Source organism: Vombatus ursinus, unplaced genomic scaffold, assembly GCF_900497805.2.
Source record: "Vombatus ursinus unplaced genomic scaffold, bare-nosed wombat genome assembly UNPS02009835.1, whole genome shotgun sequence".
NCBI classification, from domain to species: Eukaryota; Metazoa; Chordata; class Mammalia; order Diprotodontia; family Vombatidae; genus Vombatus; species Vombatus ursinus.
In genome coordinates, this window is record NW_020949613.1 from 20,737,162 (window position 1) to 20,758,561 (window position 21,400).

Sequence of the window (21,400 nt, forward strand, 5' to 3'; positions counted from 1 at the left end):
ATCTCATCCTCTGTTGAACTTCCCTAGCAGTGTGTTCCCCTTTATCATCATGGGCCTGCAAGAGACTGGTGTCTAACATTTGTCCCATATAGGAAAGGGGAATTGTCAATGATAATGTGAGCCTTGTGGGGGCTGTAACACACAGTCCAAACTCTTTTTTTGTTGCTTTTCAATTGTTTCAGTCATGTCTGACTCTTTGTGACACCGTTGAAGGTTTTCTTGGCGAAGATACTAGAGTGGTTTTCCATTTCCTTCTCCAGCTCATTTCACAGATGAGGAAACTGAGGCAAACAGGGTTAAGTGACTTGCCCATGCTCACACAGCTAGCAAACATAAGAGGCCAGATTTGAACTCCAGTCTTCCTGACTCATGGCCCTACACTCTATCCACTGCACCACCTACCTCCCCCTGACTCTAAAACCAAACTCTAAGTGCGCCAGTTCTTACTATATTCTATTCGGTATTGTAATCTGCCTTTTGTCTTCCGTTCTATTTGCCCTGGGAAGACATCTCTACCTGTTTTCTTATTTCAGCCACAGATAAGTTGTAGCCTTGTCTAGATTTCAATCCTCAATATAAATTCTTTGGTCTTGCCTTCTAACTTTTTGCCAAAACCTAGTGCTCTGCTCTGACTTGTTGGCCTTGGCCTGCTCAGCTAACTAAACTTTCAGCCTACCTCCTGTACCTGAGCAGTCACTCAGAATATTTGCTGAACCTCCTAAACTGGCCTCTAGGCTGCCCTTACATGGAATTCCATTGTATAGCCTAAATTGACCCTGGCCATTGCTATTGTCCTAACCAATTTTAAGAAAAGTGATTTTCCTAAAGCATAGATCTGACCATCTACTCAGTTAACCCCAGTGCCACCCTTGTGTGGTTTTGTGGTTTGTCCTTTGTTCTCCAAGAGGACCATGACATCAGGGAGATGATGGCATGACTTGCAATTGACTTTGATTTGAGTGAGGGAGGGCTGTGCAAAGTTACCAGTCTCACTTTCTCCTCCAGAGCCATCTGGGTCCTGTGACCAGATGTTGATCAGGACCACTAGAGATGGCCCAGGATACAGTGGGAGACCTTGGCCATTTTAAGCTAAAGTCTTTACAGGTTCTCACTTTGAGTGAGGCAAGACCAATTCAATGAGTAGGCCTTTTTAAGAAGTGAGTCAAGGGATAGTCCTTTTAATTAAAAAAAACAGTCAAACGGGGAGGGGAAGACCCTCAGGGCCGTTGGTCAAAAAAGAGACAATCACTATTTACATTTACTCTGAGCCTGGAGGGTCCAAAAAATAACCATTAAGTGGTGCTTGGGCAGGGGCCTACTGTTGCCACCCTAATACCCGTAGGATTAAGTACCACAGTCCTCAATTGGACATTTAAAGTATTCCATAACTTGACCCCTTCTTACCTTTCTAGTCTTCTTATACTTTGCTCTCCTCCATTCACTCTAGAATCCAACTACCCTGGTCTTCTTGCTATTCCTCAACCACACAACATTTCCATCTCCCATCTCAAAGGCAACTTGTTATGGGTTGTAAATGCCTACAGTGTGAGCCCTCCTCATCTTTGCCTCATGGATTCCTAGGATTCCTTTAAGTTTTGGTTAAAATACCATCTTCTGCAGGCGGCCTTTTCTGATTCCTCCACCCAATTACCCCATGGAAGTTTTCCATCTACTCCATATATGTGTATTTTTTTTTTCTTACATGCTATGTCCCCTATTAGAATGTGAGCTTCTTGAGTGAGGAGATAGTGTTTTGTCTTTGTTTTTGTTTTTGCCTTTCTTTGTATCCCCAGTGATTATCAGTGCCTGGTACATAGTCTTCATAAATGTTCACATATTTGCTTATATAACTGAAGTGAGTATAAAGCTAAGTGACACAGTGTATAGAGAGGTGGACCTGGAGAAGAGTTCAAATCTGGCCTCAGACACTAACTAACTTTCTGACCTTGGGCAAGTCACTTAACCCTGTTTTCCTCAGTTTCCTCATCTGTAAAATGAGTTAGAAAAGGAAATGGCAAAATGACTCCAGTATCTTTGCCAAGAAAACCCCAAATGGGGCCAGGAAAAGTTGGAAATGACTAGAAAATGACTGAACAACATAAACGGTCACTTCATAAATGATCATTGACTGACTGACTGACCCACATAGGTATAATTACCATACCTTCAACAGACTCACAATCTGTTTAGGAGGCAGGACATTGACATGTAAAGATAATTATTATAACAAAAGGTTCAGAACATCTTCCTTTTCTTTCAGCATTTTCCCATTAATGTCATGTTCTTCCTATTCTGTGCCATCTCCTTCCAGGGTGCTTCCCTCTCTAGCTCAGTACTTCAGATATCTCCTCCCCTATTCTGTACCCTGAGCCTCCTAAGTCTTTCTTGTGTCCTCCCTCTTCCCCATCATGATGCCCAACCTTGAAGAAATACACTTGTTCTATATTTCATAGGCTCTCTCTGACAACAAACTGCGACCTAGATGATAACTTGCTTGCCAGTTGAGTAAACTAACCTATGCCAGTGGAAAATGGTTAGAAGTTCTCTTAAAGAAGATCTTCCTTCTTTTGTACGGTAAATTTTAGAAGGGGTTTCTTGAAGAGAGTGTTCTAGTTTCTGTTATCTAGTCCAGAGACATGACACCAGGGATAGAAATTCAAGACCAAGTAGAATGGGAGGACTAGTGACATGGCAGGATGTAGAGTGAGATCATTGAGACGACAAGGATTCTTGCCACCACCATTCAAAGATGCCTTGTCTGTTTATAATTTCTAATGGATACATGCTATGGGTAACCACTACTGAAGCAAATTTTTAGGATTTTCATGAGTGTCAGCATCTCTTCTGGAATACTAGTTTCATTTTCCATTTCTCTTCAACTTCTTTCTTAAAATATGTTAGATGTTTTATTAGAAATTAAATATCAGTACAAATAAATGATGGGCAATATGCTATAATGGATGGGAAGAGTCAGTCCCACCTCTGACACACATTGGCTCTGTAATGGTGGGCAAATCACTGAACATATGAATACCCCAGGCAACTCTCAAAACTTGCAAATCTGGTATAGGTTTGAGATAGCTAGATAGTACAGTGGCTATGTTGCTCGACTTGGAGTTAAGAAGACCTGGGTTCAAATGTGGACTCAAGTTTTAACTAGCTATGTGACCCTGGGCAAGGCACTTTACAACTTTTAGCTTCAGTTTCTTTTTTATAAAAAGGGTACTAATAAAAACACCTACTACAGAATTAATCTGAAGAACAAATTAGATAATATTTGTAAAGTACATTGCAAACAACATGCTAGGCAAATGCTAGTTATCATCATCATCATGATCATTATAATTATTATTATTATTACCTGCATTGGTTAGAAGGAGTTCTTCCTATCAGTGAGATAACAGGTTCTGCCTAAATAACAACAACAACAATAATAATAACAAAACAAACAAACAAAAAATCAGCTACAAACATTAGTTTAAGTCCTGCCTCTAACAAATACTAACTTGTGTGATTATGGGCAAGTCATTTAATTCTTATATACACAATTCATACAATTCAAGAAGACTCTAAGTTATCCATGAGTTATAGATTTGTTTGGATGGGAGATAGTTTCCAGCTAATTAAATTACAAATCCAGACTAAAACAAACAAAAAGAAAGTTTTAAAAAACTATAATTGCTTAGTAACTATTTACATTTCAATTAATTTCAACACATAAAGAGGTATCCTGAGATAGTGGGTAGAGACCTGGCCTTGAAGCCAGAAAGACCTGTTTTCAAGTCATCTCTTTTACAAATAGCTATGTGACATTGAACAAGTCCCTTGATCCCTTAGTATTCTAGGCCAGTGGTGTCAGTCCTTGTTGATTTGACTTATCTTTTTTCCCATAAGAGGAAAAAGGATGTATTCATCATCCCTCTTTTAGCTTCCAGCTTAGACGGTAACTTTAAATTTTTTTTTTTTAGCAAGGGAGGGCACTAAGAAACCTAAATATTATATTTGGGAAAAGTGAATTTCTTTCCATAAGGAGAGAGATGAGAGCTCATTTAAGGACCAAATTCTTTTTAACCAAAATAGCTAGAAATCTGATAAAAGTCTAAGCATTTCACTCCAATCAGGATCAATGTCCCTGGGCCAAGGCTTTATCTGCTAGGGTCAGAAAGTCCCCTTTAACTATAGGCAATTCCTGGTTGTTAATTGTCATTCCCGTTCAAGCCATTTCCAGGGCTGCTTTCCAACAATTTCCAAAGATTATGTGGGTCAGAGGCTCTATAGTGTTTCCAAAATTCTGAGTCTAGTCATACAAGTGAATCAGAGTAAGCTCAAAACAAAGTTCGGAGGCATGGTTATTGTCTTCCCACTCTCTGGTCCACTTTCCTGTCTCTGTTAGGTACGTGCGGTAGGATAACATTCTCTTGTCAGACCAAGTTAAACTTCCTAAGTGACTGGCCTGAATATATGACTCTCTCTTGCTCAGAAATCTTTACTGGCTTTCCTTTGCCTCTAGGATAAAAATATAAATGTTTCAATATGGCATTTAAGACTGTCTCATAAATTGGCTTTAACTTACATTTCCAGTCTTATTTCCCAATACTCTGCTCATGAACCCCATGTTCCAACCAAAGTGAACTGTTAGTTGTTCCTAAACTTGATAGACCACTTCTGACCTGGATGAATTTGCACAATTCATTAGCCAGACCTAGAATGCACATGAATCCCACCTCTGACTCTTTGAATTCTTTACTTTCTTCAAGGTAAAATCAGGTGCCATCATCTCTTCTGTGAGACATGTTCTCCATTCCTTAAGTTTTTAGTGGTCTCTCTCTCAAAATAACTTAGGGCCTTGTACGCAGCTAGTTCTTAAGTATTGGTAGAATTTCTTCCTTTCTCTCTTTCCATTCTCACTTCTTTTTTCACCTCCTTTCTTAGCTCCCTCTCTTCTTTTCTCCCTCCCTCTTTTCCTTCTTTCCTCCTATCATTATTTTAAATGAAAGAAATGGAATGTTGTTATACCATAACAATACATATAATGAATCAAAAGAAAGCTTTCCCTCCCACAAGTATTTATTGAGCACCCATTACAATGGACAGGTACTGTGATACCCTGTAACATCAAACATGCTGCTTTGCATGTAGTAGGTACTCGACACTTTTTAATTCTTCATAAACCATTCATTACCAGTCCTTTGGTTTGAAATCCAGGCTTTAGATATCTATAGTACATAGAGGGAGTTATTTAAAGTATGGTATACAGTTTTACATGTATTTGGATATAAATATATGCTACATTAATGTAACCATACTCCCCATGTAGTCACAGGTGTAACATTAGGTTTTTCTGTATTGGACACAGTAAGATATTAAAACAAAATAATGATAATTGCGCTGTGAACCTATTTTGTACACACACACACACACACACACACACACACACACACACACGCATCCAGATCTGTGACTAAAGCTTTTGTTTTGATATGAACTCTTTTCCTTTTTAGTCATTGCATATTTTATAAGTTTTTTATATAAAATATATAAGCATATTCAATAGCAAACATCATTTGAGATTGAAAGCAGTGATTATATATTTTGCCAAGCTTACTAATCAATAATAGGGTGTCATTAATTCTGTAAACATGATGTTCAAATAGAATTCATTTCAAAAATTTTTTTTATTTGCCACACTGAAACCCATATTTACTGTAACACAGTATGATACAATGTGCATTTTGCATTTATTATTCATAATAGAGCAGTAGTATATTCTGATATAGATTAAAGCATTAGAACACTAGAGACAAAAGTTAAATCTGACACTATAGTCTCACTACTAGCATACTAGTAGTATCCCAAAGGCATTAGTTGTTCTAGGGATAGAAATCCCTAGTGAAATATCACTGTTAATATTCATTTTGCCCCTGTAGGTCTTACATTGCATGAATAAAGATTCTAAGTTGCCTTGGTATAGTGAAACAAGTACCAAATCTGGAGTCAGAGGACCTGGGTTTGGGAATCCTCATTCAGCCACTTAAACCTTTCCATTCACATAGTTTACCCTTAACAAATGCTTGTTGACTGACTGACCTAGGTAGTAGGGAGCCAAGCTAGGACTACAAAACATGTATCCAGATCTCTTATTTAATAGTATTTCCATGGCACCAAGCTACCTCTTATATCACATTATCATAAAGATGTAATGCAAGGAGAACTTTTATCTTATCACAATTCTTTGTCCATCTTATTTTTACTTCAGTGGTCTTATTTCCTCAAATACACATTTACTTCCTTATTCTTTCATTCCTTGGGTTTCGTTTCAGTTTCTTGGAGGGATGCTACTCCCTGTTTTTAATCCTTCTTTCATCTGTAATAGAACCTAAGGAAACTAAAGATTAATTTTTTGGTTTCTTTATTTGGGAAGTTATTCATATCCATTGCTAATTGCTATACATTTGAAACTACATTTTACAAGTAAACATGATTCAATTTAGTGGAATAAGTAATTTTTCTATAACATGAAGATGAGATTTCCACCTTCCCTACTCTAATCTCAGTAATGAATCTAAAATGTGTGAATTAGTTGTAAGATTTAAATTGGACTGCATTTCATACCTTTAACTACTTTTTTGATGGAGTTCAGATGCTACTACTCCTACTCCTATTCCTACTCCTGTCTCTAGCATGTGAAATGTGTTTCACATATGATTGGATATGTTTGTTATCTAATTCTTCTCCTTGATGAATGTGGAGAAGTGGAAAACCTGATTTCCAGTTTAGGGAAGAGGGAGAATCTAATGTGTTTTTCTTCTTTAATTTCTTGTTCATAAGTTGCTTGCTATCAAAAAAGGAGAAAATCAATCCTCATTTCTTCAAACTATGCAGTTCTTATATCAAACTTACTTCCGTTTGAGGGAAATAAGACATCCCTACAGTTTTTTTAATAGAAAACCTCAAGTTATTTCTTCCTACTTTGAAAATGCTACATATTTGGAGGTCAAAGAGTTGATAGTTGCACTCCAAATTCTAGGCAATACACTAGTCTCAGAAAGCTTGCCCAGATGCTCTGTGGTAAACAAATCTACAACAATCAGCCAGGCATTTCCCATAAGTTTCACTTGTTGGGGTATTTTCAGGCTGTCACCAAGGAGGGGAACTCTTTCAGTTCACCTTTAGATAATTATGGAATCTTTTATAAGAGTCCTGAGAGAGGAGAGAGTATAATGTTAAACAACAAGGAAATTCTATTGGCTTCAACATACGTTTGGGGAAAGACTGAAACATACTGGATGTGGAAAACTGTTCTGGGTTGCTGGTCTTCCATCTTTACGCAGCAAATGAATTTTGCATTGCTTACATCATTTGCAATGATTATTTATTAAATAATGAGAATTGCTGATGTTTTATCACATACAAAGGGCTTTATAACAACCCTTCAAAGTAAGTAGTGAGTTACTAATTCAATCATAAGGCAACCACAGCTCAGAGAGTCTAGGCAACTCACACACAATCAACCATACAACTGAATGTCAGAGCCAACACTTGAACCCAGATCTCCTGACAAGCCCCTCCTGTGCTAGTACAACTAGAAGAATGTTGTGAATCTTCATTGGTGGGAAACAAATACAATCTGGCTATTCAAAAATCCATTTATTCTGGAATTATATCTTCTACATGATAGAAGGAATGGTTATATCAGATGTAGAGAGAAGTCATCCTAAAGTCAAAACTGACACACCAGCCCTCTCTAGAAAGTATATAAACCCAAGTATATAAGGAGTCATTAATGTCTTAAAAGACTTGAGAAGGCAAAGTGAATAGATATCTGTAAATTGCACACCAAAGTGGTCTGGATGAATCAGGAGATGGATCAAGCTGGTAAAAAGTGAGATTTCACTTTGTTTACAAAGAGCATTTATTGAATCCCTTCCTGTGTGTTGTCCTGATGAAATAATGAAAATGAAGTACCTACTGGTTTAGTGAAAAGATACTCTAGATAGAAAGTGAAGCAATTTGGGTTCTCAGCTCAGTTCTTTTACTTAGCTGTATCACTTTGGGCAAGTCAATGAATTCTATTCAATCTAATAACGATTTGTTAAACGTCTATAAGATGAAATGCATTGTGCTAGGTGCTGGGGCTAGCAAGATTGAAAAAAAAATTCCCAACTTCCAGGATCTTACTATCTACTAGGGGTAATAAAATATAATGGAAAGAGCCCAATTTCTAGAATCAGCACATCTGAGTTTAAGTCCTAGTTCTGATACTTTATGCATCCTTGGACATAACATTTCACTTCTCTGGAAACTGATTTTCTCATTTGCAAAATGAAGAGGGTGGGAACTTGAATTAGATGATTTCTATAATCCCTTCCAATTCTTTGGTTGCATGATATTTGGTAATATCACTAATAAGAATTGGATAAGTACAATTGGAAAGGGTTGAGTGATCTAAAAGGCTGAAGAAGGGATGCATAATTTCTAACTGCAAGGACTAGGAAAGGTTTGATGGAAGAACTGGCCCACGGGCTGTACCTTGGAGAAAGGGAAGAATTACAACAGAGTTTGATGTTGAATTTTGTTTGGATAGTTGCCAATACATGGAAGCAAGAAAATAAAGGAAGAGATCAGATAATGGCACATACTTCATTTTACCCCCTCCTTACCTTAGTTTCCTCATCTGAATGAAGGAGTTGGACTAGGTCAGTGGTTCTCAGGCTCTGGTCCATAGATAGAGGCTATTTCAGGGGATCTGCAAGGCCAAAACTATTTTCATAATAAAACTAACTAAATATTTTCACAATAATACTGGTGGGTAGGTGGCACTGTGGACAGAGCACTGAAGAATTTGAAACACTTGAATTCAAACACCTCAAGAAGACCTGAGTTCAAGTCTAGCTTCAGACATTTATTAGATGTGTGACTCTGAGTAAGTCACTTAACCTCTTTGTCTTGGTTTCCTCAACTGTAAAATGGCATAATAATAGTACTGTCCTCCTAGGATTGTTGCAAGGAACAAACAAAATAATAATTATAAAGGAGTTAGTACAGTACCTGGCACACAGTGGGCAGTTAATAAATGCTAACTGCTGTTGTTACTACTGCTGCTAGCTACTACCACTACTACCGTTACTAAGATGTTATTTACCTTTTAAAATATTCCTATCTTTCCCAACGACCTATCTATATGAAGCCAAATATACTTTAACCCAAACAACATATTGCAAGAGATTGAATACAGAAGCAGATATGAGAATAAAACTGTCTTATCTTTAAATATTAAAAAGATTTACAAAACTATTTAAGATAATACCATTCTTTTGGCTGTTTATTTTTTTTGGAAATAGTTTTTTCATAAAATGTCACTTTATTAACATATAGTATGTTTATTATTGTTACTTTAAATGAATAAATACATATTTTGAGAAAATATCCATTTCAATTTTAATATGGTAAATATCAATAGATATAAGTAATATAAGTTGAAGCTCTTTGGTGTTTTCAAAAATTTTAAGAGTATAAAGTGTTCCTCAATTTTGATGAGTACAAAGATGTCCTGAGACCAGAACATTTGAGAATAGTTTTATTAGATAATCCCTAAAGTCCCAAGATGAATGAATGAACGAATGAATGAATGAATGATGAATGAATGAAAAAAGAACATGTATTAAGTGTTAATTGCTAGGAATACAATCGCAGAAGATAGAGAGTACCTGTCTTCAAAGAATTTATATTCTTTTCAGGGAGATGGCACAACACAGTTTGATGTTTCCAGAAAGGTGTGTTGATTTGGAAGGTTATAGGGATGTTGAGTAGAATCATAGGGAATTGGTTGCCATACCCTTCCTAGTAGCAATGCCAATTTTATTATTGAACTAGTAAAAGAAAGGAGGAGTTAGATACTAAGGGTAAATGTATAGAATGATGGCAGAGTAGATAGTATGAATATGACTGGACTGGAATGTGAAGCATGATGAACTGGCCAAGTGTGGTGGTCCATGTGACATGTTCACTAATCAGGAAAACTCAGACCCAGAACAGGAGTTTGAAAGCTGAGAGGGTTCAGTTTCCCAGGAGGGTTCAAGTCAGGGTAGAAGGCAAGGTCTAGTTAGTAGACTTTTTATTAAGAGGATTTGTTCTGTGAAATTTGGATTCAGTCAAAGGGCTGCACTTGAGGACCACATATGGCCTCGAGGCCTCAGGTTCCCCACTCCTGATCTAATATTTTGGAGGGTGAAGCAATAGGTAGTAGGGATTATAGGAAAATGACCAAGGTGGAATGAGTCTTTTATTTTGATGATTGCTTTATCTATAGGGTAAGATACACAGGTAAATGAATACTATAACATATCTTTTGGTTCACATCACTACATGGTCATTGCATTACTTTGGGAAGAATTGCTTTCCCATCTGCTATGGTATACTTAGTTTTCTTCTGCTTTGTTTGTGTGTTTGGTTTTGCCCAGGAGATTGCATCAGCAATTTGAAAGCTATAAAGAACAAGTGAGGAAAATTGGGGAAGAAGCCCGGCGTTACCAAGGAGAGCACAAAGATGATGCCCCCACTTGTGGCATTTGTCTGAAAACAAAGTTTGCTGATGGTTGTGGCCATTTATGTTCTTACTGCCGGACCAAATTCTGTGCGAGATGTGGAGGCCGAGTTTCTCTGCGATCAAACAATGTAAGTGTGGAAAGAATGGAAATAAACTTATTTGATGAAAATAAAACCATTAAGATTTCTAAGCCTGGAAATATATGTATATTGGAAAGAAAATATATGTATAAGGAGATAAACATACTTTGCAAGTATTTCTCTTGCCCTGTTATGTGTTTTCCTTCTATGTATCTCTCTATTTTAAAATGTCAGTAATAGGATGAAAAATGAAGGTAACTTAGTTAAAAAATTGCTTATCACTGTGTGAGATTTTTATACATTGTTTTGGGAATTGTTTTATGGACCAAGGCTTAATTAGCACTTTTTTCCCACATTGAGGAAGCTTAACAAAATAGATGTGAGGAGCAAGCAATATGAAACCCACCCTCAAATCAACTTTTAAGGATAATCCAGTTAGATGAATATAGAAAACAGGGAGACAAAGACCTTAGAATGCAACGAGGCTTCACTGCCAAAGAGGAGAGCTCTTTTGGAATGAGAAGTTTCTGAGATGAGAGAAAATATTATGTAGTAGTTTCCAATTTTTCCTAATTATTCTTAACAATGAGACCCTGTGGTCAACTGTTTCAATGGTACTAGAATGTAGGTGGTGCCAATGTCCTCTAAATTTTAACATCTTGGTGAAAAGTTCCAGTTGCCCCACCCTAATTATGGCTCTACTTTTAGGTAGACCTCATTTTTCTCCAGAAAAGATTGACAGTCTTTTTTTTTTTTTTTGGTGAGGCAATTGGGGTTAAGTGACCTGCCCAGAGTCACACAACTAGTGAGTGTTATGTTTCTGAGGTTGAGGTTGGATTTGAACTCAGGTCCTCCTGACTCCAGGGCCAATGCTCTATCCACTGTGCAACCAAGCTGCCCCAAAATTGACAGTCTTGATCTTAATGAGTTGTAAATTCCAGAAAATTTTCATGAACAGTTTGGTTATAAAATATCAAACTAATTTCAGTTTCAATAATTTTAATGTTTAAAATAATTAGGCATTTTTCTAATTTTCATTATGTGAAACAAGAACATAACCATTATTTTTCAGGTCCTTTAATTTAAAAATGCAATTTATAAATGATGCTATATAGAGTTTTATATAAGGGAATATGAATGAGAAGTTGAAGTGCCTTTGTGATTAGCAGCTTAATTTTTATCATCCCATTAAAGAAAAATTGATAATGTCTTAAGTTTGTCTGAACTTGAGTTATTTAGACACCTATGGATATAAGAATGTATGATGATACTGAATGAAGTCTATCACTTTATTGCTATTGTGACTGGGCTACAATTTTGTACTTTTTTTTGTCTCTGTGATGGAACCCAAGTTCTTGATCAGTTCTAATTGACATTTCACTTTAATACCCATGCATTTGTGAACATAATCCTACGAAATACTTATATTAGTAATACCAGTAATGGAAAAATCTTGGGCAAAAATTCCTCAAAGTAGCCTATAGATTTTGAAGACATTTTAATAGTGTACTACATTTTATTCCCTGAAGGTGATATCCATAGAATTAGTCACAAAGGGGAAAAAGACTACTTTGACATTGAAATACATTTTAAATATGTAAGATACTACTATCTAAACCATCAAGATGGTAGCATTCCTAGAGGATCTTTTGGCCTTCTTCTTTTAGACTATCTTATTTTTAGAGAATTGCTCATGTTATCTTGTTTAGTTATGAATATTGCACTAAAATAACATGAAAGTTCTAGATAATATGATATTTTAAAAGAACATAAGACAAAAAAAACCTCCAGCTATTGTGCCTCAGTATTATGGCATATGGCATATTTTGTCTGAGACATAAGAACAAGGGACCAAAGCCCTTCCCGAAAGAAACTAGACCATTTTGAGAGGCCCCAAATAAGGTAATTTTGGGGAAAATTCTTCTAGATGAGACCACAAAGGTACTATGATTATCTAATGTGGGACAGCAACAAGCCCAAAACAATGAGATTAACCATTAAATATGAAAGTTCTTAGGGACAACTTGGATCAAAAACAAAGTAGACACATAAAGGAAATATAGTGAAGGAAACATTTGCTCTTCAGAGAGGTCCTGAGGCTCAAGTAAGTCAGCCCTTCAAGGCTCATCTGACCATGAAAACTGTGTTTTGATGTTTTTGGGGGCATCAGCAGGGGAAGAAGGTTAAGAATAGGAAAACAAATCTACATATTTGTTTTTATGTTTAAGCCTACCCTACCTTATTTCATTCTAGAGTTGATTTAAATTGTCAAATGATCATCTTTGAAACTGCATGTGTTATGGGAAAATAGTTAATTGAAGAAATATTTTTACACTACACCATGATGGATGCTAGTCCTTACAAAATTTTCTGGCGTAATCACAGTATTGAAATGGCTAATATTTCTCTTTTCTGGTCTTTATTACTTTGTTTTGCTAATGTTTCTCATTTAGATTTTTCCTAGTTGAAATGTATGCTTTTTTTTCTATGCATGAATAATGAGCTCTTTTTATTTAGGAATTATGCTTTTGCTTTTAAAAATTTTATGTTTTGACTTCATAGAGACACTTGATATAATTGTCTTAAAAAACCTTATGTATTAATAAGTGCTTCTTTTTCTTTTTCTCTTCTTTCTTTTCTCTTTACCCTGCTTCCTTGGATGCTTGCCCAAAGGAGGACAAAGTGGTTAGAATCCATGCTTTCTTTTCTATCATTTATTATTACAATGTTGTTAAACGTTATTCAATAAATGTTCAGCATATTGACGTTAGCCACTGTATTTCATAAAGTAATTCAGTGCTAAAAAAGAGCTGCTTTCTCCTTCTTGTGCTCCTCAAACAATTAATATTAACATTTAGGGGCATTAAAGGGTCTGCTATGTATGTGGACAGTCTTTGTAGTTTTAAGTCCAGGAGGGCAGTGAATTATACTATAATTTAAGTGATTATGAGCTCACTTTGGCCTCTTAGCACTCAAACTCATAAGGACTCTTCCTTCTGCCTTCAGGAACAATAAATGCTAGTGGGCTCTATCTTTCCCAGCACTCAGTTCCTTCTTCTCACTGCTCAAGCAAAATGCATAGACAGGTGCCTTGCTCCTTTAATGTAGAAGGAATGCAGTTAGACTGTATCCATAAGGCTACTGAGATAAAAGTGAATCCAGAGATCAATGTTGATTTTATCCAAGATTTTATTAGCCTCTCACAGGGATTACTACCCTTCCTTACCCTATCCCTGCCCCTGTTGCCTCTCTCTTTTCAGCTAGACTCAAGAAGAGACTTCTTATCTCTTCTGGGCAACCATATACAGGGAGATCAAATGGAAGCCATCAGCCTTCACTGTCCAGAGAAGGTTGTTTGGTGTCAATTGGAATTTTAAAAAAAAGTTTTATTTATAGCATAATAGAAGCAGATACTCTAATCTAATTATAAAGAAACCTTACCTTTCAGTTAGTTAACTTTTACAAGACAAGTAAAGTCCATACCTTCAGGCCATGACAGGCATTGGAAGAAGTCTTTAGTAGAGGAACTCATAATAGTTCACCTTAATGTAGTATTTTAAAGTTTACAAAGTGCTTTTTCTTTTTTTCCACAACAACCTTGGGAAGCAAGTAGTTAATTTGAAATTATCGAGAGCAACTTTATTGCCATTTCTTCCATTATCTCTTACTGTTTTTCTTCAATCTTTTCCATTCAGCAAAGCTCAGCTGCAATTTCCAGGGGCTCATGAATGATCTGATGTGTGAACAAGGCATCAGTGAAAATTTGGCTCATTATAATTCAGCTTAATAGGTTTGGTGGAAAAATGAAGTCTGAGTAAGCTATTTTGAATATGAGTAGAGCAGAAATGACACTGAATCTAGTATAAATTTGTAGTTTTTAAATTCGATTTTAAAATATTTGAGCATTATAATTTATTAGGGGAAAAATTAAGGTTGAGATTTTAGAGGTTCTAAGGACTCCAGAACTAAAATGATCCTTAGAAATCATTTAATACATTTTATAGATAAGAAAGCTAAAGAACAAGAGAGAATAATAATGTGCCCAAAGTCTCTTTTCTAGCATCTAGTTCTATGTTTTGGGGTCTTTGATGTTACAATTGTTGAAAGGTTGTAAAGGGCTGGTTTAGCTTGTGGTAGGCCTTGCAGTTTATCACATACAACATGCATTCAAGGACTGACACCCACATAAACTTTTGGAATTACTTAATCATACACATACACACTACACATGTATATATGTATATGTAAACATATATGCATACATGTATTTGCACACACATATCCATATATCCACATATGTAGTATATGTAATATACTATGCCATACATATATATGTAGTATAAATAACATAGTTATATATCCAGTCTCTTTACAGTGACACTTCTCATAAAGGTAAGTTAAGGAATATAACAAGTGATTGAAAATCTTAATTAACATCTTAATTATATATGTAAATATAAAATATAAATATAATAGACTAGAGAATGTTAGGACACCCTATATATACATACACACATGCATGTGTATACATACATACATACATACATATATATAAAACATAGATACATGTATTTATGTCATCTAGACCTGTGATTTATCAATGTGGGAAACTCCCAATGTGTTAAATCCTTTTATGTATACAGATCAGCAATCTGTCTTATAATTTAGAGAATTTTCTAGGACCCCTGAGAGGATAAGTGGTTTGTTCATGGTTACATAACTAGTATGTATATAGAAATTATTTAAACTTAGATCTTCTTTAATCCATTGTCAATCCTTTATTATGTAATGCCACTGATTACCAATAATAATATAATAATAATAATAATAGCTTTTATATATTACTTTAAGGTTTGCAAAACACTTTATAATGTTATAAACATTAACTTCTTTTATCCTCACCACAATCTGGTAGGTAGGTATTGTTATTATTCTCATTTTACAAATGAGGAAACTGAGGCAGACTATAGTTAAATGACTTGTCCAAAGGTCACTTAGCTAGTAAGTTTCTGAGACTATATTGGAACTTAGCTCTTCCTAATTTCAGGTCCAGCACTCAATCCACTGTGCCATACAGCTTCCTCTGTACATACAGATGTATTCAATAAACATTTTTGTTCTTCACTGGGGTCTCCTTTATAGGAGGTGCTGCTCTTGCAGTGACATCACACAGGATCAAAACTTGTAGCTAACTTAACAGGCTTTCACCTAAGCTAAAAACGTTCCACCAGAATAAGACAAAATTTCTTTTAGACAGTTTTAGGAATGTAAGTATGTTATTGTGACACCAAAATATGCAAAAGGCCTAGATTGGTCTAAACTTTAAGAAAAAAAGACAATGAACTTTGAAAATGCAACAATGTTTCAAATAATTTTATATTTATTAGGATCTATTCATTCAGCACTTTATTTTAAAGTTTTTAGTAATCAATTATTAATTATTCTTAATAACAGGATACTTCAACCTAATATTCTAATTTTTGACTTCAAGGAAACTGGAACAGGTTGCCCTGGCCCAAGGCAAAAATTCATTGGCAAATAAAGCATCAGAATAAAGTACTAGACAACACACCTATGCTTTCCTTATTTCTCTGAGTCGTGCTTTTTTTTTCTTTAAATTTATAAAATGTAGTTTTTTGCAAGGAGAATGTGGTCAGGCAGAATAAGCTGGGAAAAAAAGAACCAATATTTCTCTCATTAACAGTCTCCACCCTTCCAGAGTGCTATAAAATAACGAAGCAACTAGGTGGCCCGTGGATACAGCACTGGGCCTGGAGTCAGGAAGACCAGAGTTCAAATCCAGCCTTGGATACTTACTATATGTGAGACTGGGAAAGTCACAAAACAAACAAAAAACATCTTTCTGTTTGCCTCAGTTTCCTCAGCTATAAAATGGGATTAATGACCTGCCTCACAGGGTTTTGTGAAGCTCAAATAAGATAATATTTGTAGTACTTAGCACAATGCCTGGTATATATTAAGCACTATATAAATGCTTATTCCCTTTCCCTCTTTCCCCCTAACGAACTGTAAGTAGCACACCCAAACCACAAAAATATACCAGTATGTATATCAGGAGGACATAAACAGCATAAGGAAAGGCTCCTTCAGTCACAGACCTTGGATTCAAATCCTGTTTTTGTCATTTACTAATTCTGTGACTTTAGGCAAGTTATTCTATCTCTTTGGGTCTGTTAGTGAACTCAATGGACTCAAAGATCTTTTTCAGGTTCTAATTCCTATTATCCTAAGGATAGCTAATGTTTTAATACTTTGTAAATTTAGTATTTCAAGGGTATTTTCACAATTTTTATGCCTGAAGAAAAGTGATGGATTATGTAAAAAATATTTAGGTTTACCTAAAAACAAGACTAAAAATAGCATAAAAGATAGTGTTCCCTTCAAGGAAATGGATGACATTTTAAAAAAATGCTCTACCTATGTGATATTTTCTCCCTGAGATAATTTAACACTGCAATTCTATACATCTTTTTAGTGAAGACAATATAAAATTTCTTCCTCCTTTATCAGTTGCATTTTTTGTCGAACCTTCCATGCATCGTAGGGTGGGGGGCCAGGGAAGGTGTTCTCTCATGGAATATCAAATTAGCACATATCAGCTATCCATATCCTCTCCCATCTGGGTGGCAGACAGCAGAATTTGGGGAGCTCACTTGCTAACCTTTGCAGTTAGTGGGCCAGCTGAGTTGAACATTCCAAATTCATTTCCCTTTAGAACTGGCTATAAATGCTGATTAGTATTGTTTAGGGGAGAATGCAGCTTATAAATAGAGCCACTGAAAATGTGCTTTATTGCATTTCCAGTTTGGCTTTATTTCTAAAACAAAGAGTAGAGTTTTTCATATTCTAAGACTATTTTACTTTAAGGAGCTACATCCCTCAGGAAAATAATAGCCAACTAGGTTTTCATTATGGTTCAGGTCTGGTGAAGCTAAGCATGCCTATCTCTTAAGAGTCACGTGATATTATTTCTGTTATTTGCAGGACAAATATTTGCATTTCACTATGTCAGCACGTTTATTAATTAGGTGTTATATTTACAAAATCATGATTCTTTAAACTGGCCCATCAAAACTTTCCCCTGGCTATTTCATCCTTATAAATCATACTTTGTGACTTGTTTATATAACAAAACATATTCTTGGAAGGAAAATGAATTACAAAAGGGTTGGGAGAAGAGGAAAGAGTTGGTAATTTCCTCAATCAAAGGTGGTATTAATTGTGTGGGAATGAGTGGCCAAGTGAATAATACCAGAACTACTAAATTCTTCCTCATCTCTATCCCAATTCTCTCTTAACCTCCCTACTAATGGCTTCAGTAGTCTCTTCTCACAGGAGCTGCTAGAGGCATAGAGGCAATGGACAGATAGCTTTTAAATGATTTGCATAATTGCATTAAATATTTATTTCTCGTTATGTAGAAGCTGCTCAGAATGAGCCATATTTAGGCCATGCTCTGGCAAAGAGTATGATCCTAATTTAAATTCTTCATTTTTGAAAAGATGATAGTATGGTTTTTTAGGCCCTTTCTCACCACCTCTATTTTCAGATACTTTGATAGATATGCTGTGTAGGAAGTCTCCTTAAAATATTTTCTCAAAGGGGATAGGATGAGCCTAAGATAGAAAAGCACATAAATAAAGTATATAGACTAGGAAATGAGGATATCATTCAAGATAAGAACTTCCACTAGATTTTTTTTTCTAGTTAACTGAATATCATTAGGTGTTTCTTTAGAGCTTACTCCTTATTCCAATGAGGTCTGAACTATCAACTTGAAAAGAGCTTCTGCATTTGACTAGTTAAAAGACCATGAAATCTATATCCTTAATCTATTTGGGGAATCACCACCTGTGTGCTAATGAGTGGAGAATTTGTATCCACTATATTGGACACTTCTATGTATATTGGGCAGATGTTATAATTTTTATGCTCCCGATGACCTTGGTCTTCATGGCCCAGCTCTGTGATTTAAGGAACTCCCAATGAGCACACTCCCTCTCCCAATGTAGATCTAGAAGTATTCTGCAACTTTTAGACTTACGGTCTTCCCTTAGGGGCAATGAGAGGTTAAGTGACATATATGGGGTCCCACAACTAGTATATTCATCATAGTATTCCTGACTCTGCAGATAGGTCTTTGTGCTACCTCTCAACACCCACAAGCTCATATAACTAGAATGTGAAGGAACATCAGAAGTCATCTGGTCCAATCCTCTCATTTTGTAGTTGAAACTGAGGCCTAGGAAGTTTAAATGACTTTCCTAAGGTCATCCTGATAACAAGAATCTGAGATAGGATTCTGGTGTTATATAGAAAAGCAACAAATACTGCAATTGAGGGGCAAAGTCTGATTGTTGTAGGCAGAGCTCTATTGTTCTAATGAATTCTAACTAATGTCCTACTGGAAAAAAAAAAAATGATGGTACTCGGTCACAGTAGGCAGCCAGACTGGAACTGGGAAGAGTGAGGTCAGGATAAACTTTGCACTTATCAGACTGGGAGTAGGCTGCCATTGTATTTAATAGTCAGGCAAGGAGCTAAATCCTGAATCCTCGAGGAGGACAGTGAACTACATCTTCAGGTACAAAATGAGTAGGGCAGAAATACTATCTCATAATATATGTCACCTCATATCTGTGTGTGTGTATATATATATATATATATATATATATCTTGTACACCTGGTTATGTTTTTTCCACCATCAGAATGTAAGTTGCCTGAGGGTAGGGACTGCTTTTTTTTTTCCCTTTCTTTGTGTCCTTAGAACTTAGCATGGTGCCCAGCAATTAAGGAAGTGCTTAATAAGTACTTATTAGTTGGTTGATTGATTGAATGGTTCCTCACAATATCTCCTATGACAGAGATAAGACAAAGACTATCATTCCCATTTCATATATGCAAAAAAACCCTAAAATTCATTGAGGTGAAGTGATTTGCCTGAGAAATATAAGATACGGTGGTAGACCAAGAGTCAACAGAACTGGCTTTAAGTTCCACCACTGATACTTGCTAGCTGTGCTCATAGACAAGGCATTCAATCTCCAAGAACTTGAGATTCTTTGTATGCAAAATGAGCATAATAAAACTTGCACTCTGACCTCAGGTTGGTGGTAGGAAGAGTACCTTGCAACCTTTGAAGTATCCTATCAATGTGAAATGGTTTAATTCTTGCCCATGATCACATAGCTAATACACTGAGGGGAGAAGAACTGAATTCAAATCTCCTGATTCTAAAATAGAAGTAAAAAGGGAGGCAGACTGAAACCAAGGAATGCCAGCAAAGGAAAAGGAAATAGGCAAGCACAAGATTTGAACCTGAAGGAAGTATCTTGAGAGGATTCAAACCCGAGCTTTCTTCTGGAGGCTTTTATATGACCTCTGTGAGGGGAAGTATTATGAATGCACAGTTGATATCTCTTCTGACACAGAAAAATAGGCATTTGATTAGGGTAAAGGCAAGGAAGTGTACTCCACGTTAGTTGTCCCTACCCTGCTCCAACACCCACAAAAGAACACAAGGACACAGGAGGGAGTTGCCGAACATAGAAGCAGGGTAGAAGTGCAGATGTCCAAGCTCAGAACAGAGGAATCTGTGGTAGTCACACAGCTGGGACAAATTTCCATCAGGTCATACTTCTCCACATGAATGCAGTAGTGACAAGCCTGTGCTCTAACAGGCTGCTGGCCTCTTGTGAGGGGTGGGTATTGTAAAATAGAAACATGATTGGGTTCCATAATGAGACGGCCCCAGCATTGTGTAGCCCGAGACACCTACCTCCTCATCCACAGTGTTGAGGCACTGTCCTTCGTTTTCCAATCCTGCAAATTGGCGAGACACAATTCAACAAAATTCAATTAACCATTTATCAAGGGCCTACTGTGGGCCAGGTATTGCAGGCTTATAGCTACAACTCATTGCCCTAATGTGAATTAATCCAGGAAAAATCTCCCAAATGATTCATTTGCCCTCTTGACTATGCATATGTGTTACAAGAGATTTTTTTTTAATTTCTTTTTTTGAATGATGGATGTAGGGGATTTAGGGTAGCAAAAACAAAACAAAATAGTGATTACAAATATATTCACTGTGTATTCTCTTCATGTATGTTCCTTATATGTCCACTCTTCCCATTGATACTATATGTATTTGTGTGAAAGTTTGTGGGAGAGCCCTAAATTGATGGAGGAAATGTTTTGTTGTAACTTGTAATTAAATTCCTTTGCTTTGAACTAAAAAAAAAAAGCCTCTAAATGAAACTTAGGTATAAATTGTTTCTAGTTCGTCCAAAATGTAGGTGACAGGGCACTCAAATCATGAATAAGGACTTGATATACAATTTGGCATCTAGCATGCCATGTCCTTTATTTCACCCCACAGAAACTATACCAGATGCTAAAGACTCATGGTAACTCATGAATAAATGCATAAATATAAAGCACTCAAATAAGCTAATGGCTCCCTCAGAAGGGTTGCTGTCCTGCCAACCTTTAGCTATTCTGGTGTCCCTTTTTCCACAGACCTTCACCATGTGGTTTAAACTCCTCCTTAAAGCACATGCACTCCATGTACACCATTACTGAGGAATAAGCAAACCCCTTCTCATTAAACCAATGTTATCTTTCTTCTTCAAGTACAATGCTGTGCAGAAGCCACATGAATCATCATCATCTCCTCCTCCTCCTCCTCCTCCTCCTCCTCCTCCTTCTTCTTCTTCTTCTTCTTCTTCTTCTTCTTCTTCTTCTTCTTCT

At 36.2% G+C, this 21,400-nt stretch overlaps 1 protein-coding gene across 1 annotated transcript in view; it reads left to right on the forward strand.

Annotated features, from left to right (window-relative positions):
- RIMS1 (regulating synaptic membrane exocytosis 1) overlaps positions 1–21,400 on the forward strand; it is a 695,579-nt gene that overhangs the window by 275,896 nt on the left and 398,283 nt on the right. The window contains exons 3-4 of the mRNA XM_027852913.1: positions 10,461–10,674; positions 13,300–13,311. Coding sequence (XP_027708714.1) covers positions 10,461–10,674; positions 13,300–13,311 — 226 coding nt within the window. The remainder of the gene's footprint in view (positions 1–10,460; positions 10,675–13,299; positions 13,312–21,400) is intronic.